Below are 17,078 nucleotides of genomic sequence, written 5' to 3'. Positions count from 1 at the left end.
AGACAGGGCAGTAGGCAAAGGTAAAGTAGCTGGAGAACAAAGGTTGGGAGGGAGGAGGAGTGAGAGGCGGGAGCAGGGGACAGAAAGAGAGGCCAATCAAGAGGTGTGAAGTCAGAATGGGTGCAGAGAGGTGTGAAATGAAACTTCCAATGAATGGAGAAAATTTAAAAGAACAGTAATCTGTCGTTAAGGGAAGGGAGAATGTGTGATCCTAACTGCAGAATAATTTTAGTTTCGGTGGTCTTTCTGATGTATGAGTTCGGAAAACCGTCTTTGAGAACACAGACGGAGAGATTAGTGTGGTCGTGGCCGTCAGAGGTGAAATGAGAAACAATGGGCTTGGAGAGATCTTTAATCTTCACAGCCCTGACGTGTTCTCTGAAGCGGTCTCCGAGTCTCCTTCCTGTTTCACCAATGTAGATGGCTGGGCATTTACTGCAAGAGATACAGTAAATAAGGTTGCTGGAGGTACAAGATGCTGTCTGGGTGATCCGGAATTGTCCTGAGGGGCCTTGAATGAGTGTGGTGGTGGCTGTGTACTTGCAGGTGATACAGCGAGCTCTGTTGCAAGGGAAAGTGCCTGGTGTGGATGGTTGTTGAGGGCGGTCAAGGGAGCTGTGAACAAGGAGGTTACGCAGATTAGGTGGTCGGCGATATGAGATGATAGGGCGATCAGAAAAGAGGGCCCCAATGGAGGGATCATCCTGTAGGATGGAAAAATTCTGGTTAATGGTCCTGGGGATAGGAAGTGTGTTAGGGTGGTAAGGAAGCACCAAGGGAATGCGGTTGTTACGGCGGGAGTTCCTGATCGGGTTGATGGTCCGGGGGGTGTTTTTGGCTCGGGCAAGGGCCCTGTCAATCACACTGCTGGGATATCCTCTGTTGATAAAAAATGAGTACATTTCGAGGGCTTGGTTCTCGAAGTCGATGTCGTCGCTGCATAGTCTTCGTAACCTAAGGAACTGTGAAAAAGGAAGAGAGTTTTTAGTGTGGTTGGGGTGAAATGAGCTGTACAGGAGGTAGCTGTGTGAATCCGTGGGTTTGTAATAAACTGAAGTGGAAAGTCGGGGGTAGTTGATAGACAAGTGGATGTCTAGAAACGGAAGAGTGGTGGAAGATATGTGAACTGTATATTTGAGGGACGGGTGGAAGTTGGTGAAATGGTGCAGGAAGAACTCGAGCTGATCGTTGGAGCATGTGGCGGCACCGACGCAATCATCAATATATCGTTTGTAGAGGTCAGGGACATAGCCAGTGTAGGAGGCGAAGAAGCGTTCTTCTACCCAGCCGACAAAAATGTTGGCATAGCTGGGTCCCATTCTGGTGCCCATGGCAACTCCACTGACCTGTTGGTAAAAAAGATTATTGAAAGAGAATGCGTTCAGTGTGAGGACCAATTCTGCAAGGCGTACCAGGGTGTGGGTGGGTGGATCAAGCACTGTGCGTTTGTCCAGCGTGTGCTTGAGTGCTGTAAGGCCGTCATTATGGGGAATGACGGTGTACAGAGATGTGATGTCCATGGTAAAAATGTGGCATTCGGTACCCTGAAATTGGAAATCATTGAAAAGTTGGAGCGCGTGGTTGGTGTCTTTGATGTATGAGGGAAGATCTTCAACCAGCGGTCTCATGAGGCTGTCGAGAAAGGCTGAGATGTAAGTAGTTGGACAGTTACATGCTGATACGATGGGGCGTCCAGGGGTGTCCGGTTTGTGGATTTTGGGGAGGAGGTAAAATTGAGATACCTGTGGATGTTCCATGATGAGCCGGTTCGCCTCCTGGGGGAGCTCGTTACTGCTGATAAGAAGGGAAATGGTGGATACCACTTCCTTTTGGTAGTCAGTGGTAGGGTCCTGTTGGAGAGGGAGGTAGGCAGAAGTGTCAGTTAGTTGTCTAGAGGCTTCAAAGATATATAGATCCTTACGCCACACCACAACAGCACCTCCTTTGTCCGCTGGTTTGATGACGATATCATCCCTGTTGCGGAGAGACTGGAGCGCCTGATTTTCTCCTTGGGTGAGGTTAGACCTATGTTTACTGGGTATAGAGAGTGTCTTGGGAGCTTGATTAGTGCATTGGTTAATGAAATAATCAACTGGTGGAAAACGGCCAGAGGAGGGAGTCCAACAGCTCTGTTTGGGATTAATGTTGTTAATGACATCAATAACCGGGTTGTTATCAGCTGCCTGTGAAGAGGAATTGTCGGCAAAATGTGCTCTGAGACGGATCCTGCGGTAAAAGCGGTTAAGGTCGACATTGGTCTGGGGGATGTCCAGCTTCCTGGGAACTGGTACAAAACTGAGCCCTTTGCTGAGGAGGGATCGCTCGTCCTGTGAAAGGGAAAGGTCAGAAGGTATGGTGACAACAAGGTTAGGGTTGGTGAGGGTGTCCGGGGTGTTGATGGTTTTCTTCTGTAGAAGATGACTGAGTTTTTTGTCCTTCTCTGTAGTGAGAAACTGGTAGAGTTTAGAGTTGAGAGATCTAATGAGGTTAGTTATGAAGGGAAGATGGTGTGGAGCTGTCAGCCGTAGAAATTCCTTAGCCTCTTTGATGTTGTTGTCAGAAAGGATAATCTGTTTTTTGAGGGAGAAAATGGTAGAGAGCATTAGTTTCCTAGAAAATTGTTTTAGAAGTCTCTGAGTGTTACTCTGGGTGTTATCAGAGTCAAAAGAAAAGGTATTAAATTTAAGGCGAAATCCTTTAGGGATGATATTGTGTCGACGACATCTGTAAAGGAATAGAAGGTGGTTAGAAAGCCTGGTCTTGGAACAGATAGCTGTGAAGAGACGGAATGCTGGTTTAGTGAGAGAAGCGGGCAAGTGGCCCAGGGAGGAAGAGAAGGTATGACGAAGAGATCTAGAAAAAGATTTGGAGGAAGGCATAGTGGGTCGCAGCAGCTGTAGGCGGTAGTAGTTCAGGTGGGTAGCTGCGTCAGCATGCGTAGGCTGCAAAGGAACAAGTAATAGGTTTATTCCATGCTGAAAAAAAGAAGAAAGAGAACACAACGTTTCGGCCGTGGAGCCTTCTTCAGGTGTGAGAGAGACAGGGCAGTAGGCAAAGGTAAAGTAGCTGGAGAACAAAGGTTGGGAGGGAGGAGGAGTGAGAGGCGGGAGCAGGGGACAGAAAGAGAGGCCAATCAAGAGGTGTGAAGTCAGAATGGCTCCAACTTTTCAATGATTTCCAATTTCAGGGTACCGAATGCCACATTTTTACCATGGACATCACATCTCTGTACACCGTCATTCCCCATAATGACGGCCTTACAGCACTCAAGCACACGCTGGACAAACGCACAGTGCTTGATCCACCCACCCACACCCTGGTACGCCTTGCAGAATTGGTCCTCACACTGAACGCATTCTCTTTCAATAATCTTTTTTACCAACAGGTCAGTGGAGTTGCCATGGGCACCAGAATGGGACCCAGCTATGCCAACATTTTTGTCGGCTGGGTAGAAGAACGCTTCTTCGCCTCCTACACTGGCTATGTCCCTGACCTCTACAAACGATATATTGATGATTGCGTCGGTGCCGCCACATGCTCCAACGATCAGCTCGAGTTCTTCCTGCACCATTTCACCAACTTCCACCCGTCCCTCAAATATACAGTTCACATATCTTCCACCACTCTTCCGTTTCTAGACATCCACTTGTCTATCAACTACCCCCGACTTTCCACTTCAGTTTATTACAAACCCACGGATTCACACAGCTACCTCCTGTACAGCTCATTTCACCCCAACCACACTAAAAACTCTCTTCCTTTTTCACAGTTCCTTAGGTTACGAAGACTATGCAGCGACGACATCGACTTCGAGAACCAAGCCCTCGAAATGTACTCATTTTTTATCAACAGAGGATATCCCAGCAGTGTGATTGACAGGGCCCTTGCCCGAGCCAAAAACACCCCCCGGACCATCAACCCGATCAGGAACTCCCGCCGTAACAACCGCATTCCCTTGGTGCTTCCTTAACACCCTAACACACTTCCTATCCCCAGGACCATTAACCAGAATTTTTCCATCCTACAGGATGATCCCTCCATTGGGGCCCTCTTTTCTGATCGCCCTATCATCTCATATCGCCGACCACCTAATCTGCGTAACCTCCTTGTTCACAGCTCCCTTGACCGCCCTCAACAACCATCCACACCAGGCACTTTCCCTTGCAACAGAGCTCGCTGTATCACCTGCAAGTACACAGCCACCACCACACTCATTCAAGGCCCCTCAGGACAATTCCGGATCACCCAGACAGCATCTTGTACCTCCAGCAACCTTATTTACTGTATCTCTTGCAGTAAATGCCCAGCCATCTACATTGGTGAAACAGGAAGGAGACTCGGAGACCGCTTCAGAGAACACGTCAGGGCTGTGAAGATTAAAGATCTCTCCAAGCCCATTGTTTCTCATTTCACCTCTGACGGCCACGACCACACTAATCTCTCCGTCTGTGTTCTCAAAGACGGTTTTCCGAACTCATACATCAGAAAGACCACCGAAACTAAAATTATTCTGCAGTTAGGATCACACATTCTCCCTTCCCTTAACGACAGATTACTGTTCTTTTAAATTTTCTCCATTCATTGGAAGTTTCATTTCACACCTCTCTGCACCCATTCTGACTTCACACCTCTTGATTGGCCTCTCTTTCTGTCCCCTGCTCCCGCCTCTCACTCCTCCTCCCTCCCAACCTTTGTTCTCCAGCTACTTTACCTTTGCCTACTGCCCTGTCTCTCTCACACCTGAAGAAGGCTCCACGGCCGAAACGTTGTGTTCTCTTTCTTCTTTTTTTCAGCATGGAATAAACCTATTACTTGTTCCTAAGTGAGTGATCTTTGACAGAATGAATAACTTTCTAAGCTGATTGCCAATAGAAAATACTGTGCATATCTCAAGCAGAGATTCTCTTTTTCTGACTAGGTTAACCCAGAACCCTACTGGGAGATCTGTACTCATGACACCTGCTCCTGCAAATCCATTGGCGACTGCACGTGCTTCTGTGATGTTATAGCAGCCTACGCCCACAAGTGTGCCCAGAGAGGAGTAGTCATCCACTGGAGATCCAACAGCCTGTGTCGTATGTTTGCCTCTGAACGTTACTAATCTAGTGGAATCTAGGGTTACAGTTTCAGGGAGTTTTCCTGTAGTATGCATGCATTAAATTCGCATGCCAAAATTCTAAACATGGTTAAAGTCTTCAGGCTGTAAAAATATGAACTGTAAACGCAAGATGGCAAGCTCTGGGCTTGTTGAGAGCTTGATAAAGGCCTTATGTGTTTATCCCTACATTCGTTTTCCAACTGCTTCTTCCAAGTCAGTGTAGCAGGGGAAATGGAGCCTGTCCCAGCAAGCAAGGCAGGGTACACTCTGGATGGGACACCAGTCCATTGGAGAGCAGATACACAAACACACCCACTCACACCAGCTCCCAGAAGCCAATTAACCCACCAGCGTGTCTGTGGACAGTTGGAGGAAACCAGAGCACCTGGAGGAATCCCAGAAGAACATGGGGAGACCAAGCAAAATCCATGCAGATGGCACCCCAAAATAATTACACCCAATGCCCCAGCTCTGCGAGGCAGTAAAGCTAACCACTGTGCCACCATGACATCCCCTTAAGTCTTTATGTGCCAAATTTTCATTTTATTGTGGGGGAATCAATACAATAGACCCAGAAAAATATTAGTCAAAAGTGTAGAATTGAAATCAAAATTGATTTTATATTAAAATACTGTAGATTTGAATGGATTGAAGGAGCATTCTGCTCTGAAGGGTAAACAGAGCTAAACCTTTTCAGCTTCAGGCAGAAGACTGAGGGGTCCTGACAAGGCTTCAAAATTCTTCAGAATGGACAGTGCTAATAATTATTATTATTCGTTATTAAAGAAGAAAAGAAAGATGTTCTACAGGGCTTTTTTACTTTCCCTTAACAAAATTCCTTAATTAAAAAGCAGTTTTGACTTCTATCCACACATGTGTGCAATTCAAAAACCGCACAGATTGCACGTGAGAATTGTCCCGGAAACTGATCTGAACTAAGACACTAGACCTGGAATTTCTCTTGTGTGTTCCAGCCCTGAGCTGTCAGGAGCTGAACAAAGCGGAGCCCGAGTTCGAGTGCGAGTGGAGATACAACACCTGCGCCCCCGCGTGCCCTGTGACCTGCCAGCACCCGGAGCCCCTGCCCTGCCCGAAGATGTGCGTGGAGGGCTGCCATGCCACCTGTCCGCCAGGTCAGTACTTCCTCTCCTCCCTGTCTTGAGGTCAGGCAGCCCCTGCCCTTGCCAGGGTTCGACAGTGGCGCACTTTCCTGGGACATGCCAAAAGACCGGGTCCTCTGCCCTTGCAGAGCTGTACACTGTCTAGATTGCAGGGGTGGGTGATGTCACTCCTGTAACCGGCTCAGCCAGCTGAACCCCTGTTCTATGGCCATATAAATCCAGAAGGAAATCTCTGGTCCTGACACAGCGAAGATATCAGACAGGGTTCAAACTGTTACTGCCCAACGAGAACAGGAGAGTTGATAAGCCATTGCATATAGATCACTTTACCATGCTCATAAAACCACAAGAACACTACCACTGCATTCACAGCAGACAGTAAAAAGCCTGTACGTAAGCAGACGGACGAATCAGGAGTCCCAGTGCGAGGAAACATGGAAGATTTGTGGACCATCATGGCGGGAATTGTCTCTGTGCACAAGACCAGGTCCTCTGCCACATCACAATTTCGCACAGTTTATATGGCAGAAGGGGGTTGAAGTAGGTTCTGTAACTGGCTCAGTGCCTGGCCTCTGCTACTCCAACACCACCACAATTATCCAGTTGGACACTGCAAATTTCTGGTGTTTGTGGGATTCCCCATTACCTGTAAAGGGCTTTGAGTGGAGTGTCCAGCGCTAGATAAGTGTAAGAGTTAATTATTGTTTATTTATAAAAAGGAAGAGCTTGCTATATCCTTGCAAATGAGATTGTTCTGTATTTGTGGATGCACCTAATGGAATGTGCTTGTCTGCTCTGCTGCTTCACAGGGAAGATCCTGGATGAGGTGGCTATGAGGTGTGTGGAGCCAGGAGAGTGCCGCGTGTGTCTTCATGAGGGCAGGAGAGTCGCTCACGGGAAGAAAATCATCTTGAACCATGAGATCCCAGAGCTGTGTCAGATCTGGTAAAGAGCAGTCGGCTCTGTGATTTAATCTTTTGCTGGACAAAACATAGGAACATACTGTAGGAATGGTTACGTATGAGAGAAAACCATTGATCCAAGGGTCTCATGCAGCCACATGGTCGGGCAGCTTGTTCTCCACTACCACCACCCTCTGTGTAAAGTGTCTTCTCTCCTGATTGGAGGGTGTCGGCTTCAACGACGTGGCTGCATAGCTTGTTCCACAACCCCAAAACCCCAAATCATGCAGTCATCCACGAAAGAACAGCTGTTTTCCTTGAGAATATAAGTGAGGCACTAGCTGAGCACAAATACAGCCAGAGCTCATGTGGATCCCAACTTCCCAATGTAGGAAGACAGGAAACGTTTACAGTATATGGTTTGAGTGGTTAGCCGCACCAGCACACATTGTCTGCCAAAAAACAAAATGACATTTCTCCAGTACACTTCCAGTAAATTATTATTCTCAGCTATTCCTCAGCTGCTGTTCTCCTAATAATATCTAATTGTGTTTCATTCTGAATGGAAAAAAAAATTGCGTACAGTAGTCTTCAGAGGGTGCAGTTCAATATATAAAAACATATCTTAACACAAGAATGAGAATGTTGTAATACGCATTTAGAGAAAAGCTCCTAAAACGTAGGACCACTGGAGTGTGAAGAATGTCTTTGTGTTTGTAGCTTCAGCTTGTAACCTGAGGTCTTGTCTCTGGCAGCCACTGCGAGAATGATAACCTGACCTGTGAGAGATGCCCGGTGGAGATTGTGACCACTACCGCTGCTTACGTCCCCACCACCCCCACTCCAGAGCCCTTCTCCACCCCTGTGCCAGAGGAAGCGTGTGACCGCGCGATGGACCTGGCCTTCCTGGTGGACGGCTCCTCGTACCTGTCCGAGGCGGACTTCGAGGCGGTGAAGCGATTCATCATCACGGTGATGGAGCAGTTCCGCATGGGCTCGGCTCACACCCGGGCCACCATCTTGCAGTTCCACTCGGGCGTCAAGAGCTACGAGATGCAGGTGCAGAAGCGCGTCTTCAAGAAGATGGTGAGGGGCATGAAGTACAGCGGCGGGGAAACGGCGTTCATGGACGAGGCCCTGAAGTACCTGGCCGTCTTCATCTACGACAAGGACAAGCGCGAGCACGCCGAGCGAGTGGCGGTGCTGCTGACCGCCAGCACCAACCCCCGGTCCATGAAGACCACCCAGAGGCTGCTGAAGAAGAAAGCCATCACCACGGTAACCATCGGCCTTGGCCCAGACGTCAGCACTGCCCAGATCAACGAGATCACCAAAGCCTCCAAAAACAGCCGGGCCTACATCCTCAACAGCGTCGACGAGCTTGACGAGCGCACAGGCGAAATCACCAACTACATGTGCACTCTGGGGCTCACACCTCTTGTCCCCAAGCCGCCAACTAAAAGGCCACCGGTTTCTCAGTCCTCGTCCACCGGGACTCCCGTGGGTCCCACAGTGAGGCGTGTCACTTCACAAACACCGCCGCCCACTCACCTGGCGCTTACCATGCTCCCCAGCCTCACGGCCGTCAAGGACTTGACCTTCGTCATCGAAGGATCGGACAAAGTCGGGGAGGAGAACTTCAACAAAACCAGGGAGTTCCTGGAGAAGGTCATCACAGAGCTGCCTGTAGGGGAGGAGACGATCCGCATCACCATCGTCCAGTACTCCTTCACCACCACCATCGAGTACTCTTACAGAGAAACCCAGGAGAAGACGACCATCCTGGACAGAGTGCGGAAGATGCAGTGGCATGGAGGGAACGCTACCAACACTGGCAAGGCGGTACAGACGGTTTCAGAAAGCACCTTCACAAAAAGCCAGGGAGGAAGGGATCAGGTGCCCAAGCTGGTCTTCCTGGTTACAAGCAACACACCCACCGACAAGATCACCAGGCACACCGAGACGTCCGACGTGCAGGTCTTCCCCATCGGAGTGGGGCCCTCCATCAGAGAGATCGACCTTGAGCCCCTCAGCCACCCACGGAGACCCCTTATAGTTCCAGATTACACCCAGCTTCAGGACGTGGTGACGCAGGTGGTTCATCAGGCAGTGCTGCCTGAAAACTACTATCATACCACAACCACAACGTCTGCCCCTGCCCCCATGACAACGCTGTCTCCTTCAGGTAATCTTTGCAGACAGGGAGAGATAATAAGGTCGAGCAAGTATTATATTGCTGTAACAGGGCAGCCAGGTTTAAGAAGTGAAAAGGGGGGGAATGTCTCACTAGGGGGAAGCAATGAGACATTCCTTAAACTGCACTTGTACCAGAAAATCTGGAAATAGAATGCACCTGTGTGTGGTGTCTCCTACACAAGTTACATGGAGTTACAAGATAACAAGTAACAATACAGTGCAACCAGGTGCATTAAGACCCTGACGATTCGTTGAAGAGTGAGCCATGCAAAAACTCCATACAGCTAAAAGCAGAGAACCCATTCCAGTCAAAGATATGAACAAGTATCTAAGTTCTGAGTAACAGCCTCGGTAGTAGCCATGTCAGCCACTGGTAAAATAAGAAGACGGTATTTGGTGGACTGGTGAAACGGGTTCAACCAGGTGTGAGTTTTTCCACTGTTAATAGAAGGACAAAGTAGGGACAGCTTATATGCAGGTTTCCCTACTACGCTATCGTCTGAGGGTGAGATCTGTTAAAAGTGTACAGCATCAACTCCATGTCCCTATTCGTTACAATATGTACAATATTACATTGTAAGGTTACATACAGTATTCATCTTTAGATCCTGTGCCATTTATTTTATGTATTATTACTCTTTTTATTTAACACACTGACTTATTTTAAAATGTTCAATATATGGGAGTAAGTGTCTGCCTCCGCTTTTATAGTTTATTGGTAAGGAATGGGCACAAGGCAGGACACACCCTGGACAGGACACCAGTCCCCCATAGGACAGACACACTCACACCAGGGCAATAGTTTTCCCTGAAGCCAATCAACCTACCAGCATGGCCTTAGATTGTGGGAGAAAACCCACACCAACATGGGAAGAACATGCAAACTCCACACAGACAACACCCCAGGTCCTGAATTGAACCCAGGCACCTACCGCTGTGAGGCAGCAATGCTAACTACTGCACCTCTTGTCTGCCCTGTATCCTGTATATTTTTTTTAATTTATGGAACTTCTTAAACTCTATATGTTTAGAAAATATCTTGACAATTTCAAGCAGGAATTAACTTGTTACCTTTACTAGATTCAGTTTCAGCTTATTCTAGACTGAGAGTTGCCAATTAAACCAATGAAACTCAGCATTTTAAATTATTTTATTGTCTTCTAAATTGCATACAGTAAATATACTGTAAACTGAAAAATCCACATACTGTATTATAAAATCAACACTATTGGTTTTTATTTAGCTCCTAGCTACAGCAAAAGGGGAAATAAGAAATTTAGACTCTCTATAGTAAAAAAAAAAAGTTTGACTTGAGTTTGTTAAATTAGGGCTTTTGTCTTGTAAATGAAGAAAAAAAGGTTTCATAATTAAAGTATGTTGTCTCCTTTTTCTCCCAGTTTAGAGCAAAGCTTATTCCAGACCATACTTTGTTTTCTCTGAGTATTGAACAAAATCCAGTTTTATTTTATGAATTTTGAAACCCGGATTGGGTCTACTGTACCTTCAGCAGACTTTTCCTTAGTGCAACTGGTTGTGACTGGAACCAGTTCTGCTTGTTCATGTGTGACGTCAATGAGAGTAATTGAGTTTATAGTATACTACAAACAGTTGTAAAATGTGTGTGTGTCCTACAGTAGGTAGTGTGACCTGGTATTTCTCCTAATGTCAGCTACTACATGTATTTTAAGCGCTGCCAGATAACAGGAGAATCTGCTACTCTTAATGTCAAGATAGTGTTGAGATTGCTTTGTGCACAGTCATCGGTTAGATCCAGTTGACTCACCACTGGGTGATTCTGTCTTTCCCACACTCACCATGGAACTCCAGGTATATGCCATCTCTGACAGGGTTTAAGCAATTCCCTTGTCTTTTGTGCTCTTTAATTTTGTATATTGTTACTTGTGTGTTCAGCCTTTGTGTAGACTTTCAGAATGGACATAATTGCCTTCCCGTTTCATTGTCTTTACAACACTGTCTATACTTCTAACCTGGTTTGATTCACAGTTAACACTATTAGTAGAGAAACACACCCTGCAGTATTTACTCCATCTTTTTAAAACTAAGTTTTTACACTAAGCTTGTGGTGCTCGGTTACACAACAGTGTCTAGAACCCAAGAAGCCTACATCTTAGAAAGGAAATCCCCAAATGCCCTGCATCTCTCATGCAAATTGAGGCTAATAACAGTGCATTCGTTGAGTTATTGAACTGCTGTGCTGGAGAAAATGTGGATTGTCCTGCCCTCTAGTGTTTCCTCATTGTAATTCCACCCTTTGTGGTTACTTGAACCAGATTGTCATGTCAGGTACACAAGTGCACCTTTTTAAAAAAAATAATTTTGACTTTTTTCCTTCCACAGTGCCCTGCGACAAGCCCATGGATGTGATTTTCATTCTGAAAGAGAGCTCGGATAGGTCCTCCCCCCAGTTTGAAGACATGAAGACCTTTGTCAAGGCTTTTATCAACAAAGCAAATATCGGTACGTGAAAAAAAAACAGCCGGTGGAAGACGCCGGAATGTAGCATTTTAGGAAATTCAAGGTGAAATCTCGGGTGAAGAGAAAGTTGATCAGCAGATTTGGAACGCATCAATGTTTCAGTACGAAGTGTACTTTTTACACTCTGCGTGTGATGAATGCACATACAGCTGTAGTGTTTTAATCTCTGTGGACTGATAATTTGAAGAACTGGTGTAAATAAATGCGACCTCCCTTACTCTCAAAATGTCTGCTTTTCACATACTGTACAGCTGCCGATTAAATTTTTATATACTGTAGATATACTGTAAATAAGATTTAAACCAGTTACTAGTTCTACACTGTGCTTTGGCATGTCGTTGTGAAACAGAGACCACTGTTTTTTTTTGGGGGGGTATCCAGGTCACTCAAAGCTGTCAAAAATGATGCCACTCTTGTCTGAGTCTTACACTGTCGCCACCTCCACAGGTCCCACAGGAACACAGGTGTCGGTTCTCCAGTACGGCGACACGAACACGATTGATGTCACCTGGAGGGATCGGCAGAGCAGGGAGAACCTTGTGAGGCTGGTTGACGCCATGAGCAAGAGGAAGGCCACCTCCACTAGACTAGGTATGACTGTGCATACACACAGCATGATCAAGCCTCTCTGGGCTTCTCAGAGCTTTCACACCAGTGAGGGGAGGACAGAGCCCTCACTTGACTTGGAATGTGAAACCCAAGAACGCAATCTGTATCTGGGTGAAGACAGACTCTAAAACTAAATGGGCTTTAATCTTTTGCAGGAGGTCATCATATAATCCCAATTCTGCTCTTGAAGGTATAAATAGCTCTGAGCTGCTAGCCAGCAGCCATATCACTCTGCAACTCACTGAAGCTCAGCAGGTCTGAGTCTGAGCCTGATCAGTACCTGGATGTGAGACCTCCTGGGAAAAACTAAGGTTGCTGCTGGAAGAGGTGTTAGTGGGGCCAGCAGGGGGCGGTCACCCTGCGGTCCATGTGGGTCCTCATGCCCCAGTATAGTGATGGGGACACTATACTGTAAAAACAGGCGCCGTCCTTCGGATGAGACGTAAAACCGAGGTCCTGACTCTCTGTGGTCATTAAAAATCCCAGGGCGTTTCTCGAAAAGAGTAGGGGTGTAACCCTGGCGTCCTGACCAAATTTCCCATTGACTCTTACCAATCATGGCCTCCTAATAATCCCCATCTATGAATTGGCTTTATGGTGGTGGCGAAGGGGAGTCCCCATTACCTGTAAAGCGCTTTGAGTGGAGTGTCCAGAAAAGCGCTATAATAAGTGAAAGCAATTATTATTATTATTATTATTATTATTATTCTAAACACTGTATCTCACCTCCTGAACTCCCTTTGTGCTCATGTTTTCTCACAGAACTTCCCCAACATGCTCTGTGCTCTCCTAAAGCTGCAGTGAAGCGTGGTGTTCTGTGCTGTCCTGTAGCTACAGTGAAGCGTGGTGCTCTGTGCTGTCCTGTAGCTGCAGTGAAGCGTGGTGCTCTGTGCTGTCCTGTAGCTGCAGTGAAGCGTGGTGCTCTGTGCTGTCCTGTAGCTACAGTGAAGCGTGGTGCTCTGTGCTGTCCTGTAGCTACAGTGAAGCGTGGTGCTCTGTGCTGTCCTGTAGCTGCAGTGAAGCGTGGTGCTCTGTGCTGTCCTGTAGCTGCAGTGAAGCGTGGTGCTCTGTGCTGTCCTGTAGCTGCAGTGAAGCGTGGTGCTCTGTGCTGACGTCGAGCTGCAGTGAAGCATGGTGCTCTGTGTTCTCATGGAGCTCCAGTGAAGCATGATGCTCTATGTTCTACTGTAGCTGCAGTGGAGCATGGTGCTCTGTGTTGTCCTGGAGCTGCAGTGAAGCATGGTGGTTTGTGCTGTCCTGCAGCTGCATTTAAGCATGGTGCTCTGTGCTGTCCTGGAGCTGCAGTGAAGCATGGTGGTTTGTGCTGTCCTGCAGCTGCATTTAAGCATGGTGCTCTGTGCTGTCCTGGAGCTGCAGTGAAGCATGGTGCTTTGTGCTGTCCTGCAGCTGCATTTACTGTAGGCATGGTGCTCTGTGCTGTCCTGGAGCTGCAGTGAAGCATGCTGCTCTGTTTTCTCCTGGGGTGATATAGGTGCTGCCCTGCACTTCGCCGTCCAGAATGCCATATCCTCAGGCAGCGGAGGCCGGCCTGGAGTGGCCAAGATTGCAGTGATTATCGTGACGGACATGTCTCAGGATCCAGTGGAACAAGCGGCTAACGAGGCCCTGACAGCTGGTACGTACAGTACCCGCCTCCCTCTGAAGGTTCTCGTCTTCATCAGCTTGATGCTGTTAGCTAGAGAAGCAGGAAAAAAGGAGGACAGAGAGCTTTGCCATCCATTCCTCCAACACCTGCTCGTACCCACATTGACATTGAGTGAACTGTATGATCGCTCACAGGTACAGTAGCTTTCTGCCGGTGGGTACAAAGGTGTATTGCTTCTTCATATGCTGAATACAGCGGGTGTGGCTGAGGGCACCCCTTGGGAATGGTCTCAATGGTCATTTTGCACCGGTTTTTCTGCAATTGTGCATTCTGACTCTGCAAGATGTTTTCCTTGGTCCTATATACTGTAGTTTCTGTTGCACTTCAAAATACTGGCCCCTGGTTTTCCACGATCCTAACGTATTTTTCTCTACATTTGTCATGGTGCTTCTCAATTAATCTTCACAATCATGTAGGATACAGCACAGCTCGAACCTGGTTCACTTCGGTTCTCAACGAGGTGAACATGCATTTCCATTCGTGAAGACGCCTGTTTTATTAATTATTTCAGTTCAGTTTATTTGTCATAGGCACGAGTGCAATGAAATGCTTATTTGGATATCCGTTCCAATACAAAGACATTAAAGGAACCACCAAAAACATCAACACAGAACAGGAGCAGCAACAACAAGTTAAACAACATACAACTTTAAATAAAAACATCAGTGTACGCCAGTGGTAGGGGTAGCGTTCAGTAATCTGACATCTTGTGGGAAGAAACTGTCTCTTAATCTGGAAGTTCCTGCCTTTCTGCTCCTATAACGCTTCCCAGGGGGAAGGGGGGAGAGAAGTGAGGAACCAGTATGACTGTAATCCTTAGCGATACTTTCAGCCTTCCTGGGACAGCGAGTTGTAAACATGTCTGAAATAGAGGGGAGCTGTACTGCAGTGATGGACTGGGCTGAGCTGATCAGCGCCTGACACTTTCCAGTCAGACAACGAGCTTCTGCCAAACCACACTGCAATCCAACACGCGCACACTCTCTATAGCGCACCTGTAGAATGTGGTACAGTAAGGACAGTTGAAGATAGACCAAACTGTGTCGTCTCCCTCAGGTTTATCCGTGTTTCCGATTGGCGTGGGAACGCGCTACGATAAGAGCCAGCTCGCCACCTTGGCAGGGCACAACATGGAGAGCAACATCCTTCACCTCAACCACATGGACGACCTGGTTGTGATGGTCACCCTGGGGCACACGTTCATTGACAAGCTTTGCCGAGGTATTGCCCCTGATCATGCACACATGAGATTTTTGACAAACCCATTTTTCAAAGCGATCTCCTAACTGAGTTCTCTTATGTTCCAGCGGGTCCTCCAGGCAAATGCATAGATGACGATGGAAATGAAAGAAAGGTATGTAGAGAAGCAAAAAGTCAAAGCGCAAGTTCAGTGAAGAATTGGAAGAGGTTCATTTAATAACAAAGAGGCCAGCTGGAGATCAGACTGACAGAGTGATTCTCTCCTTTTCTGATCTGCCCACCTTTGTTCACAAGCATCCTTTTATACTTTAAAACACCTCCTCTACGTACCCAACAGGTATTGGAGAAGCACTTATTTTAGGATCATTATATTTAGGGTCAACCTGTGATCCTTTCTACAGATGCAAGACCCTTATATGCAAGACATCAGTGTGCTTGTTTAGCCTCTCTGTCAGATTCTTTGGTGCCAACAACAGGTGTCTGTATAGCAATGTCCTTCACACAAGAAAATCTTGCACACGGGGTAAATCTGACACAGAGAAATCCTATAGAGCAAATCCTACACTTAGAGAAAACCCTACAGGTAGGTTGTAATTCTTATATTACCCTTTGAGACAGTGGTACAACCCTGGACTTCCACATGCTCTCTGTGAGGATTGATTATCTCTAGTCTCACTTCCACGAATGTCACACAGAATCATCCCACCTCACTAATTACTCCTATTTTCATAGATCCTCACTGGCTACCAGTGCAGTATTGGACTGAAAGCAATAATACTGGCTTCCAGCGTGCTTCATTACAAAAATAACTTCATCAGAAACCATTTTAAGTCCTTTGTCTTGATACCCATGACAACCTCTGTTGATTAATTATTCTAGTTATCGTTCTCTAAAGCCCTGTGGGACACTTTGTGTGAAGCCCACAGCACATTTAACAATGTGTCAGAACTACACTTGAATTCATTTGCACTTTAAATCCAGTAGGTACAGCCCATTTTATTACTAAGGAGTAAAAACTTTACAGAAGTTAGTTAATACATAGTACAATATCTGCCTCTGCCTTGGTGATATTAATGTAGGGCTGTCCAATCCTGGTCCGTCTGCAGGTTTTCAAACTCCGCCTTAAGCAACAACACCTGAAGCCCTGGGAGATGCTGTTACTTTGGTCCCATTAAGGCAGGAACCTTGTTTATTTAACTTCTTAAGATCTTAGTTTGAATGAAATCCCTGAGACACACTGGCCCTACAGAGCCAAGACTGGACACTGACAGGTTGCATCACAGTGTGGTATGGCAACTGCAGTATTGCTGACCACAAAGCCCTACAGCGGGTGGTGAAAACTGGCCAGTCCATCACTGAGGTTGCCCTCCCGTCTATACAGGACATTTATGACAGACAGTACTTGAGGAAAGCTCTAAGCATCTCGTTTCGTTATACAGTACCATATACCTGTATATGAGTATAATGACAATAAACTTGAACTTGAACATTAGACTGTAACCATTGATCCAAAGGAAGCACTTCGCCTGGTTGTGCCATTTACCTAAAGTAAGCACCCGCCTTTGTTGTCCTTGGCAGCCTGGTGAGACCTGGGTCCTCTCTGACAAGTGCCACAGCTTGCTGTGCCACCCGAATGGAATCGTGACCATCCAGAGCCACAACATCAACTGCGAGAGGATGGAGAGGCCCACATGCAAGAACAACCTGCGCAGCGTGAAAATCGAGGAGCCCTGCGGTTGCCGATGGGCTTGTCCATGTGGGTGATATGAAGGGGGAGACCCCAACAAATA

At 46.9% G+C, this 17,078-nt stretch overlaps 1 protein-coding gene across 1 annotated transcript in view; it reads left to right on the top strand.

Moving 5' to 3' along the window:
* Positions 1-17,078, top strand: part of vwf (von Willebrand factor) — a 68,322-nt gene that overhangs the window by 31,388 nt on the left and 19,856 nt on the right. Inside the window, exons 25-34 of the mRNA XM_006633831.3 lie at positions 4,919-5,075; positions 6,073-6,231; positions 7,029-7,164; positions 7,877-9,306; positions 11,676-11,795; positions 12,261-12,404; positions 13,915-14,058; positions 15,145-15,309; positions 15,396-15,442; positions 16,867-17,044. Of these exons, the coding sequence (XP_006633894.3) occupies positions 4,919-5,075; positions 6,073-6,231; positions 7,029-7,164; positions 7,877-9,306; positions 11,676-11,795; positions 12,261-12,404; positions 13,915-14,058; positions 15,145-15,309; positions 15,396-15,442; positions 16,867-17,044 (2,680 nt within the window). The remainder of the gene's footprint in view (positions 1-4,918; positions 5,076-6,072; positions 6,232-7,028; positions 7,165-7,876; positions 9,307-11,675; positions 11,796-12,260; positions 12,405-13,914; positions 14,059-15,144; positions 15,310-15,395; positions 15,443-16,866; positions 17,045-17,078) is intronic.

Source organism: Lepisosteus oculatus, chromosome 7, assembly GCF_040954835.1.
Source record: "Lepisosteus oculatus isolate fLepOcu1 chromosome 7, fLepOcu1.hap2, whole genome shotgun sequence".
NCBI classification, from domain to species: Eukaryota; Metazoa; Chordata; class Actinopteri; order Semionotiformes; family Lepisosteidae; genus Lepisosteus; species Lepisosteus oculatus.
The sequence above is the reverse complement of the archived record's forward strand: the minus strand, read 5'-3'. Positions and strand labels throughout refer to the sequence as shown.